The following is a 24,045-nucleotide window of genomic DNA, read 5'->3' as shown; positions in this document are numbered from 1 at the left end:
CCTTCCCTTCCCTTCCTTTCCCTCTAATTTACTAGTAAATTGCTCTAATTTACTATTCCTGAAATTATTGCTCTAATTTACTATTCCTGAAATTATTGCTCTAATTTACTATTCCTGAAATTATTGCTCTAATTTACTATTCCTGAAATTCTGACTTTGCTGTTCTTGACTTTTAAAATATTTTGTAGCTTGCATCATGAAAATACATGTTGTTATTTTATTTACTAAACCAAAAAAAAATCTTATAACTTTATATTATATATATATATAAAATAAAGTTATATATATAACTTTAATTTTATAACTAAAAAAAATCTAATGCATCCTGAATTAGATGCAGTTATTATTCTGGAGGTGAAATGTGAGAAGGGCAACTAAGTACACCCATGTTTAGTGTTTCAAGCCTCAGAGCAAAGTTAATGGTGCATATAAATAATTATTTGTGCAATATATTCATAACCCATATGGTCACTCTATGGAAATTCTATGTAAAGTCACAGAGATTGCCTTTGCAGAGTTCTGAAACAGCTGGACAGGAGGGGTGTGCTTGGGTCCTCTGGACTGCTGTCCACAGAGAGAAGGAACAAGAGATGCAGCAGCATCTCTTAAAAAAAACCCACTTTGATGATTTTGTTTTGATAATATCCCACCACCTCTATTCTGGAAAAATCTGGAGTGCATCTTTGAATTCCAGCTTTGGGAGGAGCAGCTCAGCTCATGGTTCCCTGGCTCCCTCCTGCCTTGTTTTCACCTTTCTGGAGCACGATCCATCTTTCATCAGTTGTAGCTTTTCTGCACAAAGACCATTTTCAAGCATCTTCCCAGGGATCCAGTCTCATCATCATTTCTCTAGACACATTGTAGGCAGCTTTCCTGAGGACTCTCTCTGTGGCAGGTTGGAAATTTCATTTACCCACGGCTATTTGTGTGTGGCTGCTCCTGCATGCAAATATCTCTGTGAAAATATTTTGCATTCCCAAACAGAACCTTCTGAAAATCCGAATAACACAAAAATATCTATGTGCAATTTGTGTTGCCTCAAGGGAGAAGAGTGGATTATCAGGCTTGAAAGCAAATTTTGGCAGTCTGAATGTATCTTTTTTTCTTGGGAAGCTCTATGCAGTGAGAATTGAGATTGTGGTGACATTACACCTAAAGCATGGCAGGACTTGTATCAAGACACTGAACCATCAAATAAATTGGCAAAAATATGATGGCAAAAATCTATGAGAAAGCAGAGAGGGACAATTCATCAGGAACTGGAGTGACAGGACAAGGGGGAATGGGTACAAACTGGAAAAGGGGAATAACAGGTTAGATTTGAGAACTAAATTTTTTACTGTGAGCTTGGTGAGGCCCTGGTGACCAGAGCAGCTGCCCCTGGATCCCTGGCAGTGCCCAAGGCCAGGCTGGACATCGGGAGCTCCTGGGACAGTGGGAAGTGGCCCTGCCATGGCTGGGCTGGCACTGGATGGGATTTAAGGTCCCTTCCAACAAAAGCACTCTGTGATTCTGTGATTCTTACATAAAAATGCTTCACTTATCTGAGCTGCCATTGTGACAGTCTGCTTTCTATGCAGACGAGGATGCAAGGAGAGTGTTTTCTGTCTTGGGGCTGCAGGAGCAGGAGGGGACAGCCTGAGCTGCAGAGGGTTTGCTCTCCACGTCTCCAGCCCCATTATTTCACTGTGCACACTGATGAACTGTAATTGTTTCCTGGCTCCCGTTGGTAGGAGATCGGGTGACAAAGGGGCTTGGAGCACTGCTAGGTTCCTGTTTCTCTCACTGATCTCTATTAGAACAATCATTATGATAATGATTCTAATCCAAGCTTCTGTAATATAACTGAGAAATAAATGCTTCTTGGTTAATATGCCTCAATTAACGGGTCACCCAGCGTAGCTGCAGCAGGTTGCAAGTAAGTAGCTTTCAGGATCTGAGCCCAAATGATTATAGGTTTTCTTTCCCTTTTTAGATGAAATGGATTCATAAGCCTTACTCAAATGAATCGCTCTTGTAGTCATTAATTATAGTATACACATGTTAATGACATCATTATCAGGAGATAACATAATGTCCCAAGGACCACGTGCTACAGTTGTTTCCTGTGCAAACAATTGTGCTTGATAACACAGCCTGTCACAAAATGTCAAAAGAAACCACATGGTGTTTCAAAATGATTGTGAAATTATCATGTGTCACAGCTATGTGTATCATAAAAAATACCACCACGACAGAATTTTTCATTAGCTCTTGAGGGATACTGAAGAGAACAAATAATTAATATCTTGAACATCTCAAGTGCAGCACATAATGCAGCACTGAACTGTTTAAAGCAGATCCTGTGACTGAATTAAAGTGCATTAGTCATGAATTCAGGATATGCACAGTAATAGGCAATATTAAGCACCTTGGGAGATTTTATTTTCTCTTATTTATCAAAAATAGACAGAAAGGAATTACTCCTTTTAATATCCTACAGTTTACTTCTTCTTTAGCACCTCCCTTTCAGCTTGTGTGAGGATTTGGTACTAAGACTGTAAGAAACTTGCCAGTCTAACTCTTATTTTAGCAAATTAAATCCTGCTCAAGTTAAAGTCAGTGCCAAAGCTCCTCAAGGCCTCTGTGGGAACAGAATTTCAATCCTGGGGCCTCTTTTGAGCAATCTCATTTTCATCCTTTCCATGATGCAGCAAAAATTTGAAGCCCCTGGCCAGCCTGTGGGTTTTGCTGCAGACAGAATAGCAGAGCTAAGTCAGAGTTCAGGACTGAACTCCCCCTTTTTGCCATCCATGGATTTTGGCAGCGTTACCATCTTCTGCAGTTTTCCTCCTGAACTCTGTGGATTTTCCTCCTCAACTCAAGTGGTGATTTATTGGGCAATATATTTTTTGTTTTCCTGTTTTTCTTTCACCACCGAACTGCAAAACATAATTATTCTCCTGCTGGAAGGAAGCTGTGCAAAATCATTGCCCAGAGCCACTGAGTTCTGCAGGCACAGAAAGGTGGAACAGTTCTCCCCAGGACAGCAAGGACTGATTCTAACACAGATGCCAGAAGTTTTTCTCCTCCAGGGCTGTCTCCTCTGTAGGGTTGTGTGGGACCTGCTCCCTCAAAGAGCCATCAACACCTTCACCTCCAGAGCTGTGCTTTGGGGAACCCACAAAACTCCGTTTCCAGATGCTCTGATGGTAACAATAATACTGCTTTAGTCATGCAGCAATTAGTAATTTAGTAATTAGCCATCAGCAGCAAGGCAGACAAAGGGAGATACCCAAACTTTTCTCCATCAAGAGTCTGTCCCTGTGCCCTGCTCAGGTGAGACCCCACCTGCAGAGCTGCCCCAGCCCTGAGCCCAGCCCAGGGAGCAGCTGGAGCTGCTGGAGAGAGCCCAGAGGAGGCTCCAGGATGAGCAGAGGGATGGAGCAGCTCTGCTGGCAGGAAAGGCTGGCCCAGCTGCCATTGTTCAGCCTGGCCAGGAGAAGCTTTGGGCTGAGCTCAGGGTGGCCTTGCAGGGCCTGAAGGAGCCCCAGGAAAGCTGGAGAGAGACAATTGCCAAGGGCTGCAGGGCCAGGAGCCAGGGAATGGTTTCAAACTGACAGAGGGCAGGGTTAGATTAGATGTTAGGTAGAAAATCTTCCCTGTGTTTGTGGTGAATCACTGGCACAGGTTGCCCAGAGATTTTGTGGCTGCCCCTGGATCCCTGGCAGTGCCCAAGGCCAGGTTTGGACAGGGCTTGGAGCAGCCTGGGACAGTGGGAGGTGTCCCTGCCATGGCAGAAACTGGGAATGAGATGATCTTTAAGGTCCCTTCTAACCCAAACCATTCTATAATTCAATGATAATTTCAAACCCTGTGTGCTCCTGATGCTGCTGCTCCTTTACATGAAAGGTTCACATGAGCCTTCTCCCTGCAGCAAGCCCAAGAGAGCTGACATGCAAATATTTAAAAAAATTTAAAGGTGAAAGTCTGTAAAGTAACATCTTAGTTTACATGTTTGGACTTTGTGGTTCTAAGTGACCCCAAAGGAGAAAGAGAAAACCATCTCAGAGGCTGCTTTTGAATTACATCTTTCCTTACCAGTAATAATGGCATGGGAATTCTTGACAGATGACTTGGTTTTACATTTCCAGAGAGGACTCAGTAAGATTAAATAAGGATTCAGATGCCTTTCTTTTTTCACCTGGAGTTCCAAACCTTCCAGTGCTCCCTACTCAAGTCATTATTCAGGTTTACAGTGTTGCAGTTACCATCTTGCTCAGCCCTGGTACACACAATAAATTACCAGTGACCCTTTTTTCACCTCTTTGCCTTAAATTCCCATTCCTGCAAAGAACACCATCCAATTAAACACCACAACAGGGGCTTTCTCAGGCAGGAGGGGGAGATGCCTCCTGACATTACCAGAATTTATTCTGGCAAAATCTGAGGCAAGGAAGAGCCTGGAGGCAGAGGTGGAAGAGACCAGTGAGATTTATGAGAGACTGGCAGAGCTGGCAATAGAAATTGGAAGAGTTACTGGAGCTGCCAGCAACTTTGCAATCTTCAGGACAGAAAATCAAAGGATTATTATTTGTTAGCAGCAGTATTAAAAATATATTTAACTGACAGAGGGCTGAGAAGGCTTTTCCTTTCTTCAGAGCTGCAGATTTGGTTGCATTTATAAATATATATATATATATATAAATATTTTTTACAGTTCACCAGAGTTCAGCTTCTTAATGAGCTGTTCTTTTTAAGGCCAATTCTGGGCACTCTGTTGATGCTGCTCATGCAGAGCAACTGAGTCAAGAACAGAGCATAAATACAGGAGCATTTCAGGAACTACACACTTCTAAGATGCTTCCAAGTTATTCTTGGAAAACCTTTGTGAAGTATGAGTTTAAATAAATGAAATTACCTAAAAGACAGCAAACATACCCCACATATTATCTGAGGAATGATTTACTGTGGAGACAATCAGGGCATATTTTTAGGAAGACTTCAATAGCATTCAGGGATGTTCAGCAACTCTGCAAAGTCACTTAAACACTTAAAAATAAGTGAAGGAACACAACATCTGTCAAAGAAGGTAGGAGGTAACAGTCTAGAAATCCTTAATTTTGATACAGAAAAAGTGTAAAATGAGAATATTCAATGTTGCAGTCATCAAGGACTAGTGAAAAGACTTATTTTCCTTTCATTTACTATTTTCTAGCCCAGTGCATCATCAAAAATAAGGCAAAAATAGAAGTAGCATCATTCACCAACTTCATAACCCTGAGTACTGTGTAGTCCCTCCACTAAAGAACTTCTCCTGTGGGGAAACATTTGTGTAATTAAACAATATCTCATCAAACATGATCACAAAAGTCTCGCTGGAGATGTCTCAAGATACTGAAATTTTGGATGCTTGAATTTGCCATTTAAATCTTCTTTTCTTAAAATCCACATAAATTAATCCAGAGGAGACACCTTATTGTTATATGTGTATATATATATTTTTTTTTTTTTTTGCTTCATAAGGCAACCAGTAGATGAGAGATTTGATTGGAGGTCTTTTCCAACCTAGATGATTGTGATGCAGTAAAATCTCAGTTGTTACTCCTGAAAATAGACTTCTGTAATTCAAATTGCAGGATTCCATACCAAAGGGAGATGGAACAAACTCTTTTAGACAATTGTTGCATCTGGAAACTCACACAAAGCAGCCTAGTTGAGCAGTCCCCCATTTTCCTTCCTAGGAATTGAGAGGGCAAAACCTGATGTCCACATCATCAGGAGTGAAGTTGCTCAATGTTATCAATGACCCTTTTATTGGAGGGAAAAGAAGGAAAAGAAAACAAAATTGGGCTGGAGAAACTGCTTTTTTCACCCTTTTCTTTGCACAAGTGGTCGAAATGCTGGGAATCCACTGGGTTTGTCCCAGTTTGGAGCTGTAGTTGCAGCTTTGACAGTGGCAGCATCTTCCTTTTTAGAACATTCATATCCAGTTATTAGTTTGGCATCCTGCTGATTCTGTTATTACTTCAATTTATCTTACTGGTAAGGAAAGTTTAAAAGTCACATCATTTTCCAGCATTTTTTCCACTGTGAAACTCTGTGAGACAAAGGTGTAGCACTTCAACAACGAGGGATTTTTCATGCTAAATTCCAAAGAACAGATTTTCCATCAGTCAGGAGAGAGCAGAAACGCAGGAGCTTCTCAAGATTGAATCTCAGGATGATTTTTTCCCAAGATCTTGGGCAATATGATCAATTTTTCACTACAGCTAGAGAAAAGGGGTTGTTTAGAGGAGTTGTTTGCAAAGGAGGAGCAGTATGGATGTACAACACGAGACCATCCTGCCCATCACTCCTGCACTCTCTTTTTAGCAAAAAACACAAGAATTCATCCATGGTGAAATTCATTCAATAAGAAGCTGACTAGAAGACAACTATAAACTAGTGACAACTTTGCTTCATGATGAATAAAGAAGTTTCTACCTTTGCTTCAGCCTTCTGTTTTGTATTTCATTTGTCAAAACTATTCCTTCAGTTCCTCATAGAATTTAAATTTGGGAATGTATTCGCAGGTGACCACCAGGAAATCTGTGTCCCTTAGAGTGATTTCAGCTTGCATGAATTTGGATGGTTTTGCCAATATTATTTGGCTGAAAAAAAGACTCAGTTTTGAAATTCTCATCAATTTTCATAGCTTTTTCTTTTTTCCTTTTCTGCCAGAATTTGCATTTTGAAGATGTTTTGAGCATGTTGGTTTGATTTTTGAATGCTGAGCTAATAAAGCCTTCTCAGAAATGCCTTTTGTCAAAGAGACCGCAGTCTTATAAAAAAGTTTTGGTTTAAAGAAATTAGCTGTTCTCTAAAAATAAAATAACTTACAGTTCAAAGCCTCAACATGATTGGTTCTAAAAACCTTTCTACCAACTTATAAGAAACTCTAAAATGTATCATAAAAAAAAGCAATAAAATTTGAACATAAAATCCCCCTGGGGATGTGACTATTAAGGCTGTTATAGAGTGTAAAAACTCACACTATACCTTTGTCATTATTCTTTTTATAATGAAATATAATTTAAAACCCTCAAAAAACAAAACCCAGAATGACCAAATCAGCCCTTAAACCTCCTGGATTTCCTAAGGCCAAATGAAGATAATTTAATAATTGAGGTACAAAGCTTAGATCTAAGCACAGATTTTGTGTTTGGGTGTTTCAAGAATCTGATTAATAAAGAACCACTTGACAATGTGATAAAAACAAAAAATCAGAGATGCATTTTCATATTGCCCTTGTAACCAGCAGCTTCATTTATCACACTCAGCATTTGTCATCTGCAATATGTCAAACCTTGCTTGGAAACACGACTTTCTTCTTCCATTTCTGGTGGTTACATTATCAGCAGTGCCATTTTGGCCTCTGCTTTTGGGCACATGGAACAATGGGAGTTCCTATTCCCTTAAAACACAATTGAAGGGGGAAAAAGAATTATAAACCAAGTCCTTTGAACTCCTTGTAACGTGGGAAGGGACCGTAGAGGAAAGTGACCCCCAGCCCTGTGCCACACTCTGTCCAGGAGATGGATGGCTATAATTTACTCCTGCCTCAAACACGAGTATTTATGGTGCCTCCCCTTGGCTGAGGGGTAAAAATGGTCTCCAGAGAAACAGAAACATTTCTGTTTAAGAGCATATTGAAAAGAGGGATGTGTGGGGCAGCTGAAAGTCAAGGGAAGGATACAATGAGGGTTGCTTTGTCCTTTTTTTTTTTTCCCCAGGTAATAAAATAATTCTCCTTGTTTGCCTTTCTGTAAAATATTTAGTGTTTTTTTCCTGGTTTTCTTTTTTTACTCACTCACACACGTGTGCCTGTGCATGTGCAAGCACAAAAACATCTTGACCTAAGTTATAGAGGTGATAAATCTCCTGTGCAGCAAAGTACTGTCAACATCAGTACTGTAAAATTTAGCTTTAAAACTCCTTTTCAGCTGTTCTCTGGCTCACAGCTGGATGAGCACATTGGCAGCTCTGAATGAGATAAAATAACTATAATCCAGGTTCAAATTAGGGTCCTCTTCCTCTGGCCTCAGACGTTTGGGCTCTGGAGCCAAATTATCAGCCACTGCTTTTGTCTGCAAGTGTTAACAACTCAGTGAAACAATCCCAAAATACTCAGCACATCAGGCCTAGAATTCAGATTTCATAAAACACTGCACTGGCACAATAACAAAGAATGTAAAAATCACAACAAATTCCTAAGGAAGGTTCCTAATTTTAGATTTCAAAAAAGTGAGACTTGCACTTCCTGATTTATTTTTTTTTGTGGTAAGAGCTGCTTCTAATTAATGGGTGATTGTGTCTCAAAAAGTATTACCTTTAATATCTTTAATTTATGAATATTGTGCTTCTCTAAGCCCTCTTTGTTTCTCTTTGCTAGTAATTCCCTCTTTCCATGAGACAGGTATTAATAAATGGTTAAACACACCAGTTACCCGTCAGCTTTTCCTAGGCTCTGCAGCCTTTAGGATGGTTCCCCACTCTTCTTTTTTCTGTTTTTATTGAGATTTGCTTCCCCTCTAGAAACTCGTGGTGTGCTGAGCAGTAAAAGTAGAAACCAGACTATACAGAGGAAAAGAAAAAATAGATTGAGAATTAGGGTTTTGCTTTTGCAGAAACAAGCAGACCAAGGTGATCAGACTATTCCCAAACTATTCCCACATGGTCTCTCTAAAAAGAGGGAGAATTTTTACTGGATAAACCAGATAAAATTAAAATAAATATATTCAGAGCTTTTTATTAGGATCTTATTCTCCCTCATCTAATCTCCTTTCCTGTCTTTCCTGGGTTTGTAGCATTTATTAACATTGTGAATCTCCTTAGTTGAGAGAATTTGGAGTTTGAGATCAGACCTTTTCACTTGATTTCCTTGACTTTAAGCTGGACTTCTGAAGGATGGTTGCAAAAGTCTGCTCAGCTCACCCTGAGGTTCTTCTATCATCAACAAGAAGGTGTTTGTCATCTTTAAGATCAGTGACCCTCTGGAATGCCTTTTTTTGTCCCCTCAATGTCCACTACAGAATTTTCAGCCACCTGAAGACCAGTTGTGGTGAGGCACTGATGGGTTTTATGACCATGCTTGACCCCTGTGTCCAGGTGAATGCTTTAAAATATTCACCCAATGCAACAACACCTCTCTGTCAGTGTAAATATACAGAATATATATATATTAATCTCAGTTATGCTAATAAACTCATATAGACAATGGCTGATAAATATAGAGAGAGTTGTGTCTGGCTGATTTAAATACATTTGATGTGATGTTCCTGCCATCACAGCATCAGATGATCTTGGTCTATCTGCAACTACATAGAAAATAAAATTATAATTCCCTTTGAACAGCTAGAGGAGACTGGTTCTACCAAAGCCCTCTTTCTTATACATCAGCAGATAGCATTTCATGGCTTTTTAGCTCAGAACTGAGCTGTTATAGACCCAGGTCACCGTGCTTAAAAGTATATTTACTTGCATGAGTGAGCAGTGAATGAAAACCATTAATGTCCCAGCATGCCCCACTCCCCAATTCTCATTTTTGTTGGAGCCAGAGTTTCTTCTTCGTGTGTTTCTGCTTCATTTAAACCTGTCAATACCCCAATTAGTGTTTGCTTCTCTTCCCCAGGGAGGGACATTTACACATGTCACTTCACAGCCTCCCAAATATAATAGACTTACAGGAGCTGCTGGGTCATAAAATAAAGCCTGATTAAAGCTTGGGCTTTCCAGTGACTTTCTGCTTTTTTTTTTTTTTTGTATTTCCATTTAAACTTATAAACTGTTCTGGTGATTTTAATGAAAGGAGACAAATAGAATATTTAAAGCATAAAAACTTGTTAAAAAAAAGCAAAACAAACAAAAAACCTCACTCTCCCATGGGATTCCACAGTCTCTGTTTTTAGCTGATTTGCATTCAGTAAGTCACCAAAAATTAGAGTGCTGTGCTTTACAATTATGATAGCTGTAACCCTCTCATTTCACATTAAAACTTGATGCCATCTTGATGGCAGAGTGAATTCAATTTAAGATCAAAGCATTGGAGAAGTTATCTGAAATTATGTATTGCTAGTTTTAACTATTTAACATTCCTGCTCTTTCCAGCCTGGCTTTTATAACAGGCTGATGAAAGATGATAATTGATTTGGAATAGAAAGTGGCCCAAGGAATTTGTAATTAATGGAGACGTGTTTTTGGTGCTAATTTTTAGGCATCCACACTTCCCAACAATGTCAACAGTGGTAAAACTAATACTTTAAATTCTAAATTTAAAGTATTAGAAAAGTCCATAAATTTCTTCTGTGGGAAGATGATCTTTGTCTAAGTCTTTAGAATCAAAATTACATACATGGTAATACATTGGTTTTTTGCTCACTAATTTTTGTTTTGACAATTAGCCAAGCTTGGATGAGACTGATTACCCAGTGCCTGGTGTGAGTTCCCACATTTTGTACATAATTTCCACAGGCTTTTACTGCAGGTGACTTCAGGGGACAAAGCTGTCAGCTTATCATCCCCCATTCCCTTCCCCTTGCTTACTGGGAAGTGCAGCTGGACAAAATGGGAATAGAAGTGAATGGAAAAGCAAGAGAAAGTCACTTTCATTTCAGAACCATGTCAAAGTCAAAGGAAGGAGTGAGAAATAGCAGCAGCTGCTGGTCTCCTGTGCATCATCAGTCTGCACTGTACAAACACAGAACTAATGCAAGGAAAGACCTCAGGAAGAGGAAAGAATTGCCTTTGTGATTTGAGGGAAAAGCCCTTTTTTTTATTTTATTAATGTGCCTTTTGGTTAAAATTCATAGTTGTCATGCAAAATAAATCAACTTCTCTTCCTCTAATGTGACCTGAAACCACTTGTGAGTGAATAAGATATGAACCCTAAATGTTCACAGCCTTTGCCCTGACACATTCAATCAGATCAGGAGCTGCCAAGGACTCAGGATATCATCGTCATTTTATTCGAGCTCAGCATCAAACCAGGCCTGCTCAAGCATGGAAACACATGTTGGAATAGGATTTATAATCATAGTAACTTCCTTTCTACCAGTTGGCTGAAATGCTATTTTAAGATGTACAGAATCCATATTCATTCCCACTCAGTATTTATTTATTTTTAGATTTTTTTTTTCCCCCAAAGATTACTTTGTATGGGTGTCCCAGTAATGCAGTTTTTACAAACCACTGAGTGCCTTGGTTTGAGATGGGATTTGTAATGCAAATTTATGAAGCTGGGACAGGACCTGCCATGCCTGTGTTTAATTTCTCTTTTTTTACACAGCAATGTTGGTTTTTATTAATTTATTAATTTATTAATTTTCTGGCAGAAAATTATTTTGCTAATAGAAGTGCTAATGAATCTCTTTCCTTTTGTCCAGCAATTCATTTGTATAAAAAAGCTACTGCTCCTTTAGGGCAGGTTAGGGGTAGAAGGTAATTTCCTTTGTTCAGTTTTATTTTAAAAAATATTTTCAGGAATATATTTATTAACAAATTTTTGGAGTGTATCTCCTATACCCTACAGACTCCTTAAACTAAAACTGAGTAAATAATTCAGTCTGTCATGTGAATTCATCAAATCTTTAATTCTCTCCTCGAATTTCTCAGGTTTACATGTTTGAAATTATTTTTTCTAATCTGAAACATCAATGGCTATTAATTTCAAAACACTGGCTTTTTAAATTTAAAATTCATGTACTGGCACAATTCACCCAGAATGGTTTCTAAGAGTTGCATTGCTTGGGCAGAAAATTCTTTACTGATTCCAAGCAATATAATAAAATATTCTATGTTAAAATCACCTTCATGAAATGATTGAATAATTCAAATCGAGGTTTTTTTTAATATTTATCCTAAGAAAATCTGTCTCTGAGGAGGTTTTCACAATAAACAAACATGAGAAGGTTCCAAATGTGAGATTAATTTTCAAAATTAGTGAATATTTGTAGAAAGAAGTTGTCATTAATTATATGCCCATTATTATTATATATAATAATTTGTATAGATAAAAATGGGATACTTTTCTTTGTGTTTACATATTTCTTTGACCCTCTGAGACATGGAATTTGTTTCCTAATCTTGGACATCTCCTGAGGATGAGGATTAAGACCATGATTTCCACCTACTGAACAGTTTTGACTTTTACCAAACAACTATGAGTTTAAATTGAAGTGTTTGGGAAATCCCACTGATTTTAAATTCTCTTTTCTTCACCATTTGAATTTCAGAGAGTAGTTATTTAAATAAACACAAAGGTCTCTTATCAGAAAGGAAATACTGAAGTTATGAATTTTAGGAAAGCTCTTGCTGACTCCTTAAAGTCTACTAAATGTGAAAATAAATTAACAAATATATGTATCAAGAAATGCAAGTGTGACAGCTAGGCTCCCTTAAATATAAGTAATATATTTGTGTGGGCTTTCTCTGCCTGAGCAAAAGTGGATGGAGGAAGAGGGAATTTTTGAGGTAGGGAAATCCCATTTGTCATGGAGAGAAGACTGTTCTCACTGTGGCTGACCAGAATCAAAGAACAGCTGAATTTGGCTTAAATGTTAAACTCAAATTTCAATTCATTTTTTCAGTATTTTTTTTCAATGTTTGCAAGATGAGTCTCTCGTGGTTACAGATATTTCCCCAAGCTGGCCAGTCTGAGCATGATCCAGAGCCAAAATATGAGAACACTCTGCCAGGACAGAGGTCTTCAGACCAGGAGAACCCCAGGATCTCAGAATGGTTTTGGCTTAGAAAGGACCATAATTCTTAAAAATACTGAGTACTCTAATCAGTCTTACAATCATTTTTAAATGGTACATGGATATTTAAGGTTTAATTACAAACTGAAAGGCAGGGAGAATTTTAATTTGCTTTTTCCAATGTGGCTATTCCCATCTATGAGCTGAAAGAGAGAAAAAATATCTCCCTCCATCCCAGCTCTCCACATTATTTTAAAATTGATGTGAATTTTTTGTTTTCTATTAATTCATAAAGATTTATTCTAAAAGGTTCAGCAGTTTCTGATACCCTTCACAAGCTTTACTCAAATTTCCTACAGTCTTGTTATTCTGGATAATGAGACTGGTCTTTATTAAGATAATTAAATATTTTCCTTTTTATTTGTACTCAGTTCCTAATGAAACATTCACCAGTAGCAGAGAAAAATAAGTCAGATTAGGTAATTTTTACTGAATCTTAGGAAAGGCTCAGATTCAGTTTCTTTCAAGAGCAGGACAAAAAGTTCTTCTTTTGTCTGAGCAACTTTTGCAATTCTTAAATATAATCCTGACTACAGAATTTTGCACTTTGATTTTAATGATAAAGTTAACACTATAAAGCAATCATTATCTTAACAAGCAATATAATTGCTAATTAATACAATTGTATCATCTAATATTTTGATATGCATTAGTATAGCAATTATATTTAGTGCTATAATAAAAATGGTGATGATTATGATTAATAATAATAATAATTATTATTATTATTATTATTATTATTATTTTTTTTTTTTCATTTTCTTGCTGGGTTGCCATGAAGAAAGGGGCAAACAGAAAAAAAGAAAGCCCAACTCTAAACAGGCAAAACTCCTGAATTAATGCTGCTGGCAGATATATTCATACCTTGAAAATGGAAATTTCCATGATTTATAAATTGTAGCTTCTGCTTTGTCCAGTTTTGACCAATAGATCTCTAACTGTGCCCAGCACCACTCAGCTTCAGACAAAGGCATGGAGAACCCTAAAGAAAACAGAACTGGATTAATTTTTCCCGTGGTGAAACTACTCCAAAATTGTGGAACATGGCAATATCCATTCCTTGAACCTGCACAGCAACATGCCCTTCCCTTCCAAAATCCTCTGATCTAAATGTATATATATAAATATAATTATGTTTCTGGATATAATGCACTTTTGAAGGGATATAAGGCACAGACACACTTAATATGGCATCTGAATCATCTAAATACATTTCTAAATGCTTTTGCTTATTTTTAAGATTTCCTAAGAGAATATCTCATGCATATGTAGTGCAGATTTAGCTTGCTTATTTACAGTTTTCTAGATTATTTTGTCAGTAAAGAACCAGCATATTTATCTCAGTTATTTGCATCAGTAATTTGATTAAAGATAGTTGGAGGATGAAGAAATGCATTGCCTAAAATATCCTTGGGAATGTGGCTTTGTTACCAGAAATCTTTTGACATAGAGGAAGATAAAAAGAAGAGCTTACAGTTTAGGATCATTGGAGATAAATTGTGAAGAGTAAAAAATCAGCTTTGGAGGAAGGGGAAATATTTAGCTGTGAGGCATTGCTATGGCAATAAGGAATCCGTGTGGAAGATTATGTGAGGAGAAGGGAAGGATAAGCAGGGATAAAGCAGTATCTGAGGAATAAAGTCATCTTTCTTTACATGTTTTTATGCTGCTCTTATTAAGAAAGTTTGTTGTGGGGAAAAAATGAGCTTTGCAAGGTGGCCTTTGGTTTTTAAAAGCAAGATATGGGATTTGGTTTGGCACTGTCACCCAGAGCAGGACCTGAAAGGGAGGCAGGAGTGTCTGGGACAGGCTCCTGGGTATCTGTGGGATTTCAATCCAAGTCCAGATGTCCCATTTTCTGTGTGATCCCACTGGTGAAGCAGGGAAAAGCAAGGCTCACCTGCAGAGGAGCTCTGGTACCTCGTGGGGAGGCACAAACCCCTCACCCCTCATCTCCTGTGTGGGCTCAGAACATTCCCACCACCACCAGGGAAACTCCAAGGAGGAGATCTCGATGGGAAGGAGGACTGCAGCTGTAGGGGAAAACCCTTCAGGGGGCTTGGGAGGTTGGCTGAGTTAACCAGGGACAGGAAATGAGGCTGGAGGAGAAAAATATAAAGGATTAGGGGGCATGTGAGAACCTGAGGAGGTTGAAGCAGGAAGAAAGAGGGACAGGTGAAGGGGTCTAGAGCCTGTTGTGCTGAGAGGAGAGAGAAGTGCAGAGGGAGGGACATGTGGGAGGCTGGGGACATTGTGGAAGGAAGAAAGGAGGTGGCACAAGCTAATGATGGTAATGTGGACTCCTCAATAGCCTGGCACTCTTGTGAATTTGGTCTCCTATTTTACAAAATGCCTAAAAGGATGTATGCATTTCAGGAAAAAAAAAATCAGGAAGAATTTTCTTCACTGAAAGGGTTTTCAGGCCTTGGCAGGGGCTGCCCAGGGGGGTTTGCAGTGCCCATCCCTGGAGGTGTCACCTGGACGTGGCACTCAGGGCTCTGGGCTGGGGACAAGGTGGGGACAGGCCACAGATTGGACTCCATGGGCTGGGAAGGATTTTCCAATCTAAATCATTCTGTGATCTTGTACAGCACTGGTTGTTCTGGGTTTGGAGGAACAAGCAGATGGCCACAAAAAAACCAACTTTCTGAAAGTAACCTTGTGGGTATGTGGGCACACACCAGATGAAACTGAGGCTATTTCCATTCTTTGGAATGTAGAGTCAGACTCATCCTAATTTTCTATTTAGATTATTCATAATTTATTCTCTTCAAATTCTCCTCTTGGACAACACTGATGAGTACCTAATAGCCAAATAGTTAAATAAGATGTACTTCATTACTAGTGCAAGTGGAGCCTCCTGCCTCTCACAAGACCTTTCTCAGAGTCCCTCCTGGAATTAGATCCCATTGGTAACTCAAACCCACGGCTCCACGGGCCCTTTTAATCCCCAGCTCAGTTTGGTTTGGTTCAGGAAGCCTTTGAACAGAAAAGGCTGCATCCTGACATATTGTCATATCCAAGCATTAGCAGCTCTGGCATGTGAAAAGGTCATGCCACCAAGCATTAACATTACAGGCTGGCAATTAAAGTAATTCATTTAAATAAGGGTTTTTATTCTGCTGTGCGGCAACAAACACAACCGATGCAAGGGCAAAGATTGGAAGGCCTCAAATCAGATCCTCTGCCAGTGTCATCTGATTAAAACAGGGACCCAGAGAAGCTCAGATGGAAGGAGTGAGTTGTTCTGATAAGAAGAGGCAACCATTCATGCATAAAAACAAGGGGCTACTGCAGGAGGCAGCCCCAGTCTCCTGCAGAGGGCAGGAGCTCAGGGAGGGGGTTCATGGTTGATGCCTCACATGCTTTAGAAGTGTAGACAGAGTCATTCAGAAAGAACAGCTCTGTGTGCTGTCCAGGGCTTTCCAGCTTCTCCTGGGCCTGAACTGAGAGACTCGTGGGCTTTGATGCTTTCCAGAGACAGAAATCCAGGTGCTGTTCAGTGGTGGACAAACCATGTGGGGATGACACCCAGCAAAGGACACCAAAGGGATCATCCATTCAAAGATGCCATGTCTGGGGTTTGCAATAAAACATTCCAAGCATTTCTTATTTATTTATTTTTCCTGTTGCAGGAAATTTTAATTCCAAAACATGAAAATACTTAAGGTTTAAGACAATTCTTTCTAAGAAGGCTACCTTTTTCAACATTAAAATTTAAGTCACTTTTAAAAGAATGGTTATGAAGTTGACAGGTATGTCCAAACTGTTCTGCAAATACCTTCTGAGTACAATAAAAACTCAAATCTAGCTAGGTTTATTGTCAGTTTAATTATACTTTCAGTTCAGCACAGTTCAGCTACGCACTCAACACATCCATGTAAGCTCCTTGGTGCAGAGCCTTTCTTTTAATTTAATGCAGCTCCTGGTTTAATTGAGCCCTCATTTTGATAGATCATTACTGTCACACACACTGGTAAAACATGTAGCAGTCAGCAAGTACAACAGCAGCCCATCAGAAAGATGCAGACATTTTTATCAGTTCTTTATTGTCCACATATCTGAACACTTATTAGTTCAGTCCCTTTATGTGCTGTGAATATTGAATATTGAATTATGTAGCAAGCTGCCCTGCCAAAAAAATGAAGACAAGCCTCCTTTGGATTCTCACCTTCTATTGTCCACTTCCAACTCCTTTCTGCTAAGTTCCCTCTGAGGCCCATCAGTTCTCTTAACACAGGAATGAAAATAAAATACTTTTCCATGTTTTTCTCAATCTGGTTAAAAATGGACAAGCTGAGTGAGACACAGATTGAAGAGCCAACCTTGCATCATCAGACCCTTCAGCTGCCTGAGGAACAACCTTGTTTTGTTTTGTTTTGTCTGTTTCTAGTTCCAGCTATGATAACCTCCTACCCAAACACCACCCTGGCTACTCAAGGCCAAAAGAAGGAGATGAGCTGCACAGCCCATGGAGAGAAACCCATCATAGTCCGCTGGGAGAAGGAAGACCGGATCATTAACCCCGAAATGTCCCGTTACCTGGTTTCCACCAAGGAGGTTGGGGATGAGGTGATTTCTACCCTGCAGGTAAGAAAACAAATTGGCCCCCAAATCATCCAGCTATGTCAAGGTGTGCCTGGTTTGGTTTTGATGCAGGGGCATCCTGACAACACTGGAGCCCCAGCACTCGCCCTGTGCATGGTGTGGAGAGCTGGCAGTGGGAGGAGAGGAGGGAGAAGAAACTTCTGCAATCCATCCCTAATGAAAAATTCCCTCTTCCCACACTCCAGAGGCAGCAAGAGGAGGGAGCCAGGCCCAACCCTCCATCCCTGGCTCAGGAGCAGTGTGGCTCACCCCTTAGCCTGTCCTTCCCCAGATCAGTTTGACTGAACTGCTAATAAACTCTGGCAAAGATCTGACCCCAAGTTCTGATGTGTGTCACACTTACCAAAATCGCTAAACTGCTTTGAGAAAAAATTCTGCCTTTTTCGAGTTTTCCTCTCCCTCCTTTTCACTTGGTGGGGCTTGTGAGAGACCACTTTATAAAGTCAGGATTCAAAATGCTGCTTTACATGTGTTTTTATGAAATCTAAAATATTTTTCTTCTTTTTTCTCACTCCAAAATCTTCATTATACATTTTAAGTCACATTTGAAAAGCATATTTTTCAGGCCCAAGGAACTAATTCTCTAGATGTCTAGTTCTTGTCTAAATTTTAGTGTAACTCTTATGAAAGATTTCTTTCTTTACCAGCCAAAAATGGTGTTGGACAATATCCAGTAAAATTATGGTTTGCTCTCTGTGAGGGACTTTTTTCATTGATTTCTACAAGAAAGAATAAATTGTATGTGTGACTTTGTTCCTATTAGTATTTTTGTGATACAAATAATATTTAGTTATAGGATTGACCCCTATGCCGCTCTGCCATCATTCTTCTTGTTGGTTTTAATAAGATAACCCCTGGATACACAACAATACTTCTATTTGGAAGGCTGGAGTCCTGCTTGGAGAGTTTTCTGAAGCAGCTGTGTCCAGCAATGGTGTTCTACATCCATGTGTTAGATATAAAACCTTTCACTTCTGAGAGATAAAACACCCCAAAAAGCAGAAAATTCCAGATTAAGGCTGTCTCTGAAGCTTTGAGCTCAGTGATTTTGCATGATGATGTGATCTTTAGTTGTGTACTCAGCTTTCATGTTTTTCTGCAGGACCCCTTGCCTCAGTGAGACAGGACTTGGATTTTTGCTGGGGCTGAATTACGTTTGAGTAATGAATGGCACTGTGTGATGCAAAGCTGATTTTTGAGACCAGATTTTTCACAGGCGGCCAATAATTGTTCTTTGTTTTCTGGACACTGGCCTTGAGCCCTTGGGGTCTGATCTGCAGAAGTACTGAGCCCTTGGGGTCTGATCTGCAGAAGTACTGAGCCCTTGGGGTCTGATCTGCAGAAGTACTGAGCCCTTGGGCTCTGATTTGCAGAAATACTGAGCCCTTGGGCTCTGATTTTGCAGAAGTACTGAGCCCTTGGGGTCTGATTTGAAGAAGTACTGAGCCCTTGGGGTCTGATTTGAAGAAGTACTGAGCCCTTGGGGTCTGATCTGCAGAAGTACTGAGCCCTCCTGGCTGCAGCTGAGCTCAGTGGAAGCTGTTATGAACACATGAAAGGTTACTTGTTGCTCAGGACTCTGAGGGAAGGGGAGGAAGGCCCTACATGTCTCAAACTGGGCTCTGGAAATTTTTGTTTCCCTGTCTCCAAGCTCAGCCACACGTGCAGGTGAGCACAGCTTGACAAGTTGCCACATCTCAGATGATAACTCTCCCATTTCCTTCCAGCAAGTGGGAAATGAATCCATTTATCTTAACCAGTGGTGACTGGGAGCTGTGCTCACATCACCTGGTTTTTGCTGAGGAATAAAGAGCACGTGGAGTTTCCATGGCTCAGCTAATATGTGGCAACTTGTCAAGCAGCCACAAACGTTATCATGCATCTGCTTCCTTAATTCCCTACATGAAATGGTGGCAATGCTCTCCATGGTGTCAGGGCTGGTGTAAATAAATTCACTCGTGTTTCTGCAATGGGTGAATTCACAGGAAAGTGCTGTGAGAAAATGAATGTCTGTTTGCAGGGCACAGTTTGAACAGTGTGCTGTAAATAATTTGTGGAGCAGCACACTGAACAATGAGAAGGAAATAGTATTTCAAATATCTGCTCGTTTAAAAAAAATTATTTCTTTCTTGTACCTTGAATGAAGCAGTGGTCCTGCAGAAAAATATCATTATGATCATGGTTTTAAATATTATATATAAATTTCCTTGCTGTTAAACAACAAATTGAAAAGAAAGACCACACAAAACTTTATTATGAGGTACCATGCTGAACACTACAGGGTTCACACCAGTGTTTGAACCTTTGTTTCCTCCACACAGACTTCAGCCACTTGAATTATTTTCAGAAATAGCCAGAAAAATTTGGAGGCAGCAGGAGGCAGCATTTTGTATGGCAAATTTCAGCCAACAGTTAAACACTTGGCAAACTTGTGAGGAACTGGAAACAAGGCTCCTAAGGAGAAGCTGCAGGAATAGGTGGAACTCCAGCTCCTGACTACACATGTCGAGCTGGTAGCCTGTGCCCTCAGCCCAGGTGCTGCTGGCTTTGATAATCTCAGCATTTTGGAAGTTTCCCTATGCAAATGTATGTGTGTAACCTGCAGTATCTATTTATTGCTGTCAAGGAGAACAGTCTGTGCGATTTTTCTTGCGCCACTCAGACAAGCTGTTGGTTTATTTTCTCTGCGTGCTGTTCAATCCATCACCTCTTTTCCAACTCCTATAGATTCTGCCAACTGTGCGTGAAGATTCTGGCTTCTTTTCCTGCCATGCCATCAATTCTTACGGGGAGGATCGTGGAATAATTCAGCTCACTGTGCAAGGTAGGGAGAGGACAACACAAGGGAAAAAAAAACACAGCCATTGTAGGACAGGAAGTGTAGAAAACTGCTGGGGGGAGGAAGGTTCTGATTCCTAATTAAATGTGTTCCACATTGTCAAAGAAATGAGGAGCTGCATTAAGGTTCTCAGTCTTTCATTTTCCAGCATCACAGATTATATCAAAATAAAATATGAGCTTGAGTCCTTCTAGATCTGTACAAATTCATTAGAATTTTTTTCTTAAATACTGTAGTTGGCAATTGCCAAAGATACTTAAAACTAATCTCTTCAGTAAGGACTGTGGAAATGGAGGATTGAGGGAGAGCAGGTTGCATTGGATTTTAAAGAACAAATGTGCTTCAAACCCAGGTCTGAAATAAAGCAAAAGTGATCTCACTTCATCTCTAGAGAAATGTTAAACCTACTGTGGAACTTCGAGCAAAATATTTCAAGTTTAATCAGTCAAAATAAATTGTGAGCAGTTTGCACAATCCAAACTCTAGGAATTTATGTTGCCTGGGGCTGGGGTTCCCCTTGCACAGGGCAGAAACAGCAAGTCCTGGAGAGGTGACAATATTTGAGGTGCAGGGCACAGCAGGACTCAGCCACCGGCCACTGTTCATTCCCACGTGGTGCTTGTTCCTCCTGTGCCTCTCACACAACAAATTCCTGCAACTTGCAGATTTCTCTCTCCCTGCCCTTGATTCCAAGTAGCAGCAGATTCCAGAGAATGCCTAAGGCAGCCCTGTTGAAATATTCAGGTGGAGTTTAGGGACAGGTTCCCAGTTCCACCACTGCTCATCTAAGCTGCCATGACAATTTAAAGGGACATTAGAATGGGTGTTGGTGCTGGTTATTTACAACATTAACTTTGGAGGAAGAAAGAGCTTTTAGAGTGATTTAATCAAATTATTCTGTTATTAAAATAAGACTTTCAAACATGCTTAAAGGGACAGAAATTTTACTTTCTCTCCCTACCAAATTTAGCACTTTTGAGTTTAGTACTCCCATTTCTACAATCACTTCTTTAGTAAAATCACTGATAGAAGTATCAGGGAAAGATGGTGTTTGAGGTAAAACATCTTTCCTGGAGTGAAAGTCTGAGCTGGAAATGCAACCAAGAAGGTTAAAGAGGAGCCAGTATTCAAGATGACACCAGTGACTCTGAGTTGAAGAGCGCTGATACTTCCAGCAGGTGATTAATAGGATCAGGGTCCCCAGGAGTGCCCAGAGAAACGGCAGGAAGGCTGAGCTGGTTGGTGTGCCCCTGTTCAGAGGATGGGGTCTGTTCTGAGCAGAGCTGTGTGTGTGTGTTTGCCCAGAACCCCCCGACCCCCCTGAGATAGAGATCCGGGAGGTGAGAGCTCGGAGCATCGCCCTCAGGTGGACCATGGGCTTCGATGGCAACAGCCCCATCACCGGCTACGACATCGAGTGCAAGAACAAGTCAGGTAAGGAGCAATCTCAGGAATTGCCCTTGCTGGTCATTCACCACCAGATTGTGTTGTAAAAGGTAACTCATAAATTGAAACTGCCTGATGGAATTTTTTATCATGGTTTGTTTAATCTTCCACAGGAAAATTTATCTTCATTTGTTGTTCTTTTAGTTTGTTTTGTGGTAAAGACATCAGATTTAGCAATTGCTGCTTTTCTCTTTTACAACTTCACGCTATATTTACTGAGGCAAAACTTTTGTGATGTTTTCATTAGTAGATATTTTCAAGGGTGTTGAATCATCAGTAATCATTTTAGCCCTGGCTTTGTAAATGAAATCAATAATGTACAGGAGAAATTGATAATATACCTGAAAGATGAGAAGTGGAAATTCTCCACTGAAGTCAGGAATTGCAGCTTTGGAGATGCAGATTGGGAAAGGAAGCCTTAAAGAGATACGCTCACCTAAAAGTTTCTGGGCTCTGTTTTCTTTTTGATTGTTTTCCTTTCTTTCCAACCACCCCCTGCTCCAGAAAAGTTTTTGAAAGTCATTCTTGCCTGACCAACTCTTTTCTTACACTAAAACACCTCTTGTATTTCTCAAATACAATAGCAAATATTTAAGAAAGATATAACTCAGCACAACCCCATTCAGGATGACTGAGGTGCTTCCCTTCTATTAAAGCAGTGACAAGAAGGGATTTCAGAGCTCTAAAACATCTTTGTTAGATTAAGTTTGATATTTTCAAGTGATAATGCAGAATGCAGGCAAAGATTAAGTGGGTGTCACCATGAACGTGCATTGAAAAATTATTTCTCTTTAATATGGAATGATAAAACAAGAGGAAGACAGCAAAAGAAGCATCATCAGGTTGGATGGAAATACCAAGACACAATATATTTATTTAAGTTTAAAAACTTAAAGAAAGTAAAAGAAGTGAGCAGCAGAATTGGTATCAAAGAAAATATTTCTTTGTATCTGAAGACAAATCCTGGAGGTCATGTCCTAACAAGAGTAGATTATCTTCGTACTGCAAACAACAGAAATGTCATTTTATAGAGTCTGAGGCAGAATGTTTGGAGAAACTTGGATCAGGTCTTTGAGTTCTTGCATATGAATTCTGTCATTAATTAAATCACCAAGAAGGTGAAATACCAAAGATGGTTAATGGAGAACTTGCATGGGGTAGTTGGGGGAATTTAGAACAAAAAGGAAGAATTAAGAAAGCTTCTCAGTTTCCAGATATTAAAGGGATGGCACAAGATCTAGATTATATATTCAAGGAACATCCTGCCAAGACCAAAGCGAAGCTGTAAATTGCACAGATGTGTTTTGTGAGAATTTTCTACCTCTGTTGCGTTTCCTGAGGACTCAGGAATGAGTTCAGATCAGATGCACAATTCAGGCTTCTCAAGCAGGAAAACTTTTCTGTTACAGAGAAGGTGCAGGTGACCACAAAGAAAGCATGGACTATGTTTAGCAGCCCTCACATATCTCATCATAAAATCACAGAAATTAGGTTGGAAAAGACCTTTGAGATCATTGAGTCCAATGTTAGCTCAGAACTGCTGCTATCTACCCCTTAAGACACAAAAGATACATTAATTACCCCAATGGAATTAGTTACTTCATGGAAGGAGTGTGGAGTTGCCTGCCCTGTAGGGTCAAGTTGCCACTGCAGAGCACTATGAATAGCAGGAACTTGGTGTTTCAGCACTTTTTGGTACTTAGAGACATCACCTACCTGTACAGAAACTCACCTGTGGCACTCACACCTGGCCCTGCATGGAGAAGAGCCCTGTGCAGCCTCCAGACCTTTCCATCGGAGGTGTGGAAAGAGCTCTGGAGACAGGAAAGGGGGTGTGGGTCCTCCTTTGTGTATCTCAGCATCCTTTTGAATTTTTTATGTCATTAGGGCAGTCTTAAAGGCACACTTTGAGCAGCTCAGTTTAACAGCGCTTTCTTGTGCTCTGGTGTGATCGGGGCATCCCCCGGGTCCCCGCTGCTTTCGCAGAGTTGGGCGTTCCCAAAATCTTCCCCGGGAGCCGCGGGGGTTCCGGCCGGGCCCGGGGCCGCTGCAGTACCACAAACGGCCACGGGGTGGCAGCGCCGGACCGAACCTGCGACCGCTTCCCCAAATCCCTCAAAACCCCAAATCCCCAATTCCCCGTGAACAGCCCAAAGCTTCAGCCTTCCTCTTGGGAACGGGAAAGCTGATAGTTTTCGTTAAAACGTGATTTTTAAATAGATCATTCTGTAAGCATGTAATTTGTATAACAGTGAGAAATACCAGGACTTCATATTTTATGAGCATAATAAAGAATACAGTTAAAATTTTCCTTCCTTCCTTCCTTCCTTCCTTCCTTCCTTCCTTCCTTCCTTCCTTCCTTCCTTCCTTCCTTCC

The 24,045-nt window shown here is 40.1% G+C and overlaps 1 protein-coding gene across 1 annotated transcript in view; it reads left to right on the top strand.

The window, feature by feature from the left end:
• Positions 1 to 24,045, top strand: part of DSCAM (DS cell adhesion molecule) — a 439,426-nt gene that overhangs the window by 307,220 nt on the left and 108,161 nt on the right. Inside the window, exons 12-14 of the mRNA XM_015625504.2 lie at positions 17,170 to 17,366; positions 20,112 to 20,208; positions 21,529 to 21,657. Of these exons, the coding sequence (XP_015480990.1) occupies positions 17,170 to 17,366; positions 20,112 to 20,208; positions 21,529 to 21,657 (423 nt within the window). The remainder of the gene's footprint in view (positions 1 to 17,169; positions 17,367 to 20,111; positions 20,209 to 21,528; positions 21,658 to 24,045) is intronic.

Source organism: Parus major, chromosome 1 (genome assembly GCF_001522545.3).
Source record: "Parus major isolate Abel chromosome 1, Parus_major1.1, whole genome shotgun sequence".
NCBI lineage: Eukaryota > Metazoa > Chordata > Aves > Passeriformes > Paridae > Parus > Parus major.
The sequence above is the reverse complement of the archived record's forward strand: the minus strand, read 5'-3'. Positions and strand labels throughout refer to the sequence as shown.